General features: G+C 36.9%; 1 protein-coding gene across 1 annotated transcript in view; it reads right to left on the bottom strand.

The window, feature by feature from the left end:
• Positions 1-201: 201 nt before the first annotated feature.
• CLEC1A (C-type lectin domain family 1 member A) overlaps positions 202-8,070 on the bottom strand; it is a 32,043-nt gene continuing 24,174 nt past the window's right edge. Inside the window, exons 4-6 of the mRNA XM_027594796.2 lie at positions 7,647-7,798; positions 5,131-5,249; positions 202-3,813 (exon numbers count right to left, since the gene is read on the bottom strand). Of these exons, the coding sequence (XP_027450597.1) occupies positions 3,663-3,813; positions 5,131-5,249; positions 7,647-7,798 (422 nt within the window). The 3' untranslated portion in view covers positions 202-3,662. The remainder of the gene's footprint in view (positions 3,814-5,130; positions 5,250-7,646; positions 7,799-8,070) is intronic.

The raw sequence follows: 8,070 nt of genomic DNA, 5'->3' as shown, positions 1-8,070 counted from the left end.
TCTTTTTCCAGGCACTGGTGAGAGATTGGGCCTTGGCCCTGGGATAACAAGTTTTAAATCTCGGTCTCACCCATAATAAATGGTATATCTTTGATCCATTTCATTGAAATCCAAGTTAGATTTAAAAAGGCGGGAGGGGAAAAGGAAACAGAAAACTCTGTCCTACAAATGTAAAGAAGCTTTGTTATACACCATGGGTAAAGTTTATTAAGTGTGTAAAAAAGAAAAACATTAGAATAGTAATATTGATAGAATAATAATATTAGATCATAAATATCTGTTCATACAATGAACCTTGTAAAAAAAGTTATATACATTTTAAATCAGATTGTGATTTTTTTTTTGTACTCTTCATAAATGACAAGAATCCCTTCACAAAGTATTTGACCTCCCAAATATTAACGCTGAAACTGAGGCAATCTACTAGACTCTTCTACTTATTTCATAATTGCTTCTGTCCCCAAAGTAAAAGCTCCCCTTATACTTCTCACTCTTCCTGCTATTGCAGGACTCATGACTGTTTCCTGTTGATAAGTTTTAAGAGCTGGTTCAATATCCTCAGGAAAAGAAATAGCTCATTGTGTACCCTAGGGCACTCAGATCTACCAGGAAAGACTATGTTCCTCATTTGACTTTTCCTGAAATTTCTTCGGAATGACCTAAACACACAAGAGCCTGGAAGAGAAAAGTTCTCAAGCCAAAAAAGTTCACGGGGCAATACTCTCTCTGATTCTCCACGGAAAAATGTTCTCAGCAAATTATGTCATGATTATTTCCTATTCTTAAATTTTAAAAAAGTTTGTGGAGAAAATGTTATACCATACTACTCTTCTTTTGAAATATTTGCTCATATTGGGATTAGTGTTTTGAGTTTTGTTATACAGATGATGGGATTGAGGGCAGAGATGGAGAGAAATAAGGTCAAGAATAGCAAAAACGTCAAAGAAATGTTATTTTTTTCCCTCCTCACTATCTAAAGTGACACTTTCCTCAGGTTGCAGATTTGAAGGGAATACTTCAAATACTATTCACCACCCACGCCCAGGCAGCTAGACTCTTTAAAGCAATGGCATTTAAAGAGACACTTGTCATCCAACCCTGCACTAGACTGCAGTTATGTAGGATGCCAGGGGTCAACACGTGTGTCATGTCACTATTTACAACTTAGTCCACAAAGTCATTCGATTTTCCTTAGGTTAACCACATTTTCTTCCTGTAGTAACAAGACTTAAATTACACTTAATTGCTTGGCTGAAGTCCTCATCCACATTTCTTGTTACATGTTTATTATATTAATTTGCATCCATTAAATATCTGCACCGATCATAGAAAATATTTGGTAATATCCACAGCTTTCCAAAGTGCTTCTCTACAATTTACGAAAGAATACAGGTCTCCAAAAAGGGTTGTTTATGCTTGTGTGTGCTCCCTTATTTAAAAAAAAAAAAAATTACTAATTCCTTTTTTTTACATATTTTAATATCTTTTACATTTTATATTACAATTTGGATCATAAAACTAATTTCACATTTACTTCATTTCAGCTAACAGCACCATGAGAAAATTATAAACATTTGCACTTTATACTTAATGAAATAAGCTTAGTGAAGTGAAGTGATTCACCCAATAACAGATCAGAATACAAGGTCTAAAACTCTCATTTTATGACCACAAATACAGTGTTTTTGCATGACACACTAAATGGAACACAAAATTTGTTCAACACTGAAGAAATTTCGTAATCAAGAAAAAATTGAAAGGAAAATTCGTAAGGAAGAAATCCACAAGCAGTGATTGCTAAGTAACACAGTCTTATGAAAATGAATACAGAAATGTTCTCTTTATCATGTTTGCTAATTTAATGTCATTTCACCATGCAATAGATGTTTACTGAAAATGAAACTGAAGCAGCCTAGTTTTCACTGCTGAAAAGTAAAGATAATAGATTATCCTCATGAGCATTAAACCCCTAAAACTGATTTCTCTACAAATCAACAAAGTCACTGGTTGTGATGGTGTTATTTGCGGTGACCCCTGTTACTATTGTGCATCTTGGCATCCTGAGAAAGGGGGCGCCTACACAGGAAGCCGGTGATGTGTGCAGATGTTCACAGTTTCTTTTCCACTTTCCATGACCTTATTGGGTAACTCACCCTATTAAGATTGTATTTACTCATCTTCAGCTATGTGTTAAAGACAAACTTGCCTCAAAGGATTTCATCTCAGGAGCGTATTAAAATCATCTTCTTAAAGACAGCATGTTTCTCAAAGACTTAACCCCCAAATAATCAAATAATCAGTACTCTTGTAGAGTCCCTACAAACTCTCTGTAAGGCACAAACAACCAGAACACAGATTGCTACCATTTTTGAAGAGCATCTCCACACTGAAATTGTCCCCAAATCACAAATCTATTCTCCATCACACACATTTCACATTATTTACATTTATTATTATTAAATCTTCAGTACCTGAAAGGCATAAACATGGATCAAATGGAAGAAAATAGGAGCTGAAACCAAACTATTATAGACCCACATAAAGAGACTGACTTTTGCTCTGGTCTTCAATATTGCTGAAGGGAGCCTCAGGGACAGTAATTTGGATATGGAACTAAGCTGAGAATATTTCTTTCCTGGAAGAAATTCCTAGGGAAAGGACACAATTATTGGAGGGGTTTTTTTTGTTGTTTGTTTGTTTGTTTGTTTTTTAGAGAGAGGGATCATGAGTGGGGAGGGGCAGAGGGAGAGGGAGACAAAAAATCTTAAGCAGCTTCCACTCAGCACAGAACACGAAGCAGGGCTCGATTCCAGGACCCTCAGATCATGACCTGAGCTGAAATCAAGAATCGGATGCCTAACTGACTGAGCCACCCAGGTGCCCCAATTGTTGGAGTTTTCAATGGATATGGGGAGGTAGGTTCATAAGAAGTTAAGATTCTAACTAAAAGAATTATCCCAGTGGGAAGCAGGCCATTGACATGGCAGGTAGGGGCTTTATTGAAAGACTAGGAAGGGAAAAATATGGAGTGAAGCAAACAGAAAGAATTAATTATGTATTTAGGAGCACAGTATAGGAAATGATTGCTAATTTCTCACAGACTACTTGACCTTTGGGGCAAAGAATGTTACACACATTTATTTCCTCTACTTCGGTAAGTTTCTCACTTCTCCAGATATGAAGGAAAACGTATTGGAAACAGGGAGATGACACTAGATGCTGAGAAGGAAGAACACTAGAAGTGATCTCTAAGACAAGAAGGTGGATTACAACTTTATGAGATTCTGGGACTGGTTGTTGGCACATGGGATTTCTCTGTGACTGGTAAATATATGCATGAACCCAAGCTCAGGAGTGCTGGGGATCCTGAACAGGAAGCATGAAAATCCTTGCACCAGTCAGAAAAATTGCTTTTCCTAACTTTTTTTTCCATGTTCTAATGTCTCAAATATCCTTTGCATTGACTTTGCTTGGCTCAAACTTTATGCTGAATTGTTGTATAAATATGGATCACATGGGGAAAAATAGGAACTAAAACCAAACTCTTACAGCTGCACATAAAGAGATTGATTTCTGTTCTGATCTTCAGTTTCCCTGAAGGGAGCTTGACATTGCAGTTATGGTGGGAGAGTCCATCACCTCCATATAATAGCTCAGGGAAGCTAATGGAGGCTCTCGGGCTTCACCGTGGCCGCCTTTCTTTCACATGCACACCGCCTCAACTCTTTGCAGTCCTTCGAAAAAGCCTTTCCATTGAGGATGGTCACACAGTCCCTGCTTCTTAGGCTTGTAAAATCTATTATAATCTCAAACCTTAAAGAAAAAAAAAAGGTTCATTGAATCATAGTTTGCCTCTAAAATGAAATGTTAAATACCCAGAAAGTACATAGGGAGTACTCCTAACTCGATAAAATCATAGAATAGATATGCAGAATGAATTAACTGGAGAGATGGGGTCACCAAGCTCTTTCTTTTCAGCCCCTCAATTTCCATACTTGTCCCTAGAAACATCAGTTCATTTAAAACAACAAAAACTGTAAGAAAAACTAAGAGGTATGCTATAATCCAAATTTATCATATTTTACCATCATCTGAAAAATCATCTACTTTCTCTGTGACTCAGTTTAATTAACTATAAAATAAAAATGATTACATGAGTATGTCTTATCTCCTGGGAGAATAAATCCCATATGATATATAGAGAAGAAAGGTGTCTGTCCAAACATGACTTCAAATTGTAATTATATTTTAGAATAGACACTACATTTACCTATTTCAAAAGATATCATACACAATCTTATCTAAATACTCACATAAGTAAAACCAATTTTTGATAATATTGCTCCTTATAACCTCAGTAAATCTATTCTCAGAGACTGTATTTTTAAAAATGTTATTCATTTATTTGAGAGAGAGAGAGAGGGAGCCTAAGTGGGGGGAGGAGCAGAGGAAGAGGGACAAGGAGACTCTGCACTGAGCGCAGGCCCCTGAGATCATAACCTGAGCCAAAACCAAGAGTCAGATGCTTAACCAGCTGGGCCACCCAGGTACCCCTCTGAAACTGTACTTCCAAAGATGTGCTCCTTATTACACTGCACAGGAAGACAAGAAATCTGAGGTCTTGCATTATCTCTGGGTATTGGTAAGTTGTGAAGTTGTGTGGTCTTAGGCAAGTTACCATCACGACCTGGGTTTCAGTTTATTCATCCATAAAAGATCTCTTCCCCTCCTCCTCCTCCTCCTTCTTTTCTCTCCCTCTCTCTCTCTCTCTCTCTCTCTCTCTCTCTCGGTCTCTGTCTTCCCCCCTTCCCCCATCCGCAAATCCCAAATACTTAATAACGCTCCAGGGGACTTCAGACCCTGAAATAAAAACTCTGAAAGCTTCCAAACAGAGAACGGTCCCTACTATTTTACTAACATTTTGTATGTCTCCTTCACTGGTTTATAAGCCATTCAAAAGCAAGCACTATGCTTTATTTTTATACATCTGTGTACATCCTCCTACAAACACAGTATCCAATACAAAGTGGAGGTTTGATTAATGTTTATTGAATCAAGTTGTTGAACTCAGTTACTGAAGCGCAAGCTCTCTACTAAATGCCTTTCCCACAAAATGTTCTGAAGGCTTACAGTTCAGGAGAGTACGGGGCTCCATCAGTCCACAGCCAGGCTTTGCCACTGCCGTTGCGAGAGAGCCCTGTCCAATAAGAGTAGAAAAACTCAGAGTAGCTCTGAGGCATGGCAAACTCCTGTGAAAGGCACACAAGAAGACCTTTAGCTTTAGACATGTTATACTATGTATACGCAGAGATGTGTAGGACCAGCCAGCACTTTTAATATGAGAACAGCACACGAGTCCTGCCCCACATAGGTGAGAGTACACTTGAGGGAAAAAGTGTCCGAGCTGAAGTCAGTCCAAGTTAAAGAATTTACTTGTCTTAATAAGTTTGAATATATACGGATATTCTAAAACCAAGAATCACATCAACCAAGATTAAGATTTATAAATGACCCATTATTTTCAAGTCACAGAGTAAACACTAAGATTTAGATAAAAAAATATGGGGGGCGGATTTACAAGGAGATGTGGGGTGATTGCAAAATGGAGGAATAGGGGAAGAAAAGTGTAAAAATGGGGAAAGTAATCTTTATAAATACATGCAAAGGGACTGACAGGAAGGAGAAGAGAATAATAAATATACTTTTTTTAAGATTTTATTTATTTATTTATTTGAGAGAGAGAGAGAGAGAGAGAGAGAAACAGCATGAGAGGGGAGAGGGTCAGAGGGAGAATCAGGCTCCCCGCTGAGCCGGGAGTCCGATGTGGGACTCGATCCCAGGACTCCAGGATCGTGACCTGAGCCGAAGGCAGTCGCTTAACCAACTGAGCCACCCAGGCGCCCCAAGAATAATGAATATACTTTAATGCAAAAAGAGGTAAGAGAAAATTTGGAAGGATGATTTATGTCTCAGACAAGGAAGGGGAGAAAGGGAAATTTTTCATATATGTGTGTGTGTGTATTTATATTTTTGTATAGTATTTATATATATACACATATATAATTCCTTCTCTAATATCTATACGGATTTTTTTAAGATTTTATTTATTTATTTATTTGAGGTGGGGGGAGGAGCGGGGGGAGAGGGACTCCATTCTGAGTGTGGAGCCCAACTTAGGGCTTGATCTCACGACCCTGATATCATGACCTGAGCTGAAATCAAGAGTGAGACACTTAACTGACTGAGGGACCCAGCAGCCCCTCTATATTAAATTTTTTTAGTTACCTACTTCCTTCTATCCAGTCTTATTCTTTAACATAAATTATTTAAATTTATTATAATTATCAATTTTTATGTCCTTCCTTTCCACTATACTATGAGTTCCTTAAGGATACATACTTTGTTTTATGTCCTCAACCCTTCAGATAATTAATGCCATATGTTGATTCAATAAAAGGTTATTGGAAATAGATATGAAACTATCACTAAGCAATAGTCATCTAGTAGGCATATCAAAGGAAGTGTAGTTGAAAATACTTCCAATTTATGGTAGACAGCTCAAATTAAAAGTTCTAAAAATAAGTCATATGAAAACAACTTAAAAATGTGCAATTCTTTGAAGTGCATGAGACAAAATCACTATATAACTTGCACAATATTTCCTACCATTATATATAATACAATTCAATTATAATATACCTGAATCCTCAGTATGTGCTAGAGGTGGAGGAAACAAAGAGTACAAGAAAAATCAGGTGGGCATAATTATGGTAGGACACATTGTCTCAGTCAAATAAATTACCTCCCTTTCTGCTTAAATTGAGCCATCGAGAAAGGATAAAAAATACTATTTTAGTAGATGAGAGACACTTCAGAGTTGCATTCATCACAGATTTCAGAAAAGTGGGTAGGAATTAAGATGTAACTAGAAGGATGTTAAGAGTTTGCATAGTGAGCTGGGCATTTATTTCAGTTAAATAATCCTTTGTTGATAAACTACTCTGTGCCAAGACTTCTGCTAAAACAAGGATAAATAATGGTCACACTGCCTAAGGCTTTAAATCCAAAGGCAATAATAAATATTTTTTAAAAGGGTGAGAACAATTACACAATTTTAAAAGTTTATCTTAACTGCATATACTTAATATATGTCAATTTATAATTTTACTTTCATATTTGCCTCGACTAATCTATGTTAGGTTATAAACTTCTGGAGGACAAGATATTTATCTGCAGGTTATAGTAATGATTTAATTAAATATTTTTCAATTAAAAGCTTTGTCCTTTTATAACAGAAGAACAGGAAATGCTATTTTCATCTTTCTAACCTTGCCTCAATATTGTGCCTTTCCTGCCCAAACCAAAAGCGGTAAGAAATTAAGGGATTTTTTTATTTGATTCCTGACTGCTGGGGATTTTGAAGAGTTTCCTCTAGTGGTTTTTTGTTTGTTTGTTTGTTTGTTTGTTTGTTTGTTTTTGTGGAGAGCAGAACAGCTTTTACATACTCAGGGAATCACTCCAAACAATAGGAGTAAGACCTTGATTACAGTAAGTGCAAAAGTCTGGGCACATTGACTCCTTAGGCTCTTCTTGTATAGCTCTTTTAAGGACCTCTTTTTCGAGAATAATTCAAACAGGAATCTTACCAGCACTTCTGGTGTGTTTATCTTCAGCATGGTCGCGTTCTCAGCGATGCAGAAATAGTCACAGCCCTGCCAATTCTTGCTCTCTCTACAGAATCGGTAGCATTTGTCCCCATGCCACTTCCATTCTTCTGGACAAGGGCTGCATCTGTGTTCTTGGAAAGAAACCAATTTTAATGCTATTTTCTATCCAGGTCTGCCATCTTTCTGCCCCTGAAATTACACAGTACTTGATGATTCAAGTACTCTTATTATTTAGAGTACTTTCTTTCAGATATTTAATTGCCCAGAAATGATAACTACAAATGTTTACCGAACACTCACTATATGCCAGAAATTGTAATTGGTACTGAGTATACAGTAAAAATTAAAACAGACACTACCTGCTTTCATGGATTTGGAATCTAACAATAAATGATTAGAACTT

The sequence above is a fragment of the Zalophus californianus genome, chromosome 9 (genome assembly GCF_009762305.2).
Source record: "Zalophus californianus isolate mZalCal1 chromosome 9, mZalCal1.pri.v2, whole genome shotgun sequence".
Lineage (NCBI taxonomy): Eukaryota > Metazoa > Chordata > Mammalia > Carnivora > Otariidae > Zalophus > Zalophus californianus.
Note: the sequence above shows the minus strand (reverse complement) of the source record. Positions and strands in the feature narration are given on the sequence as shown.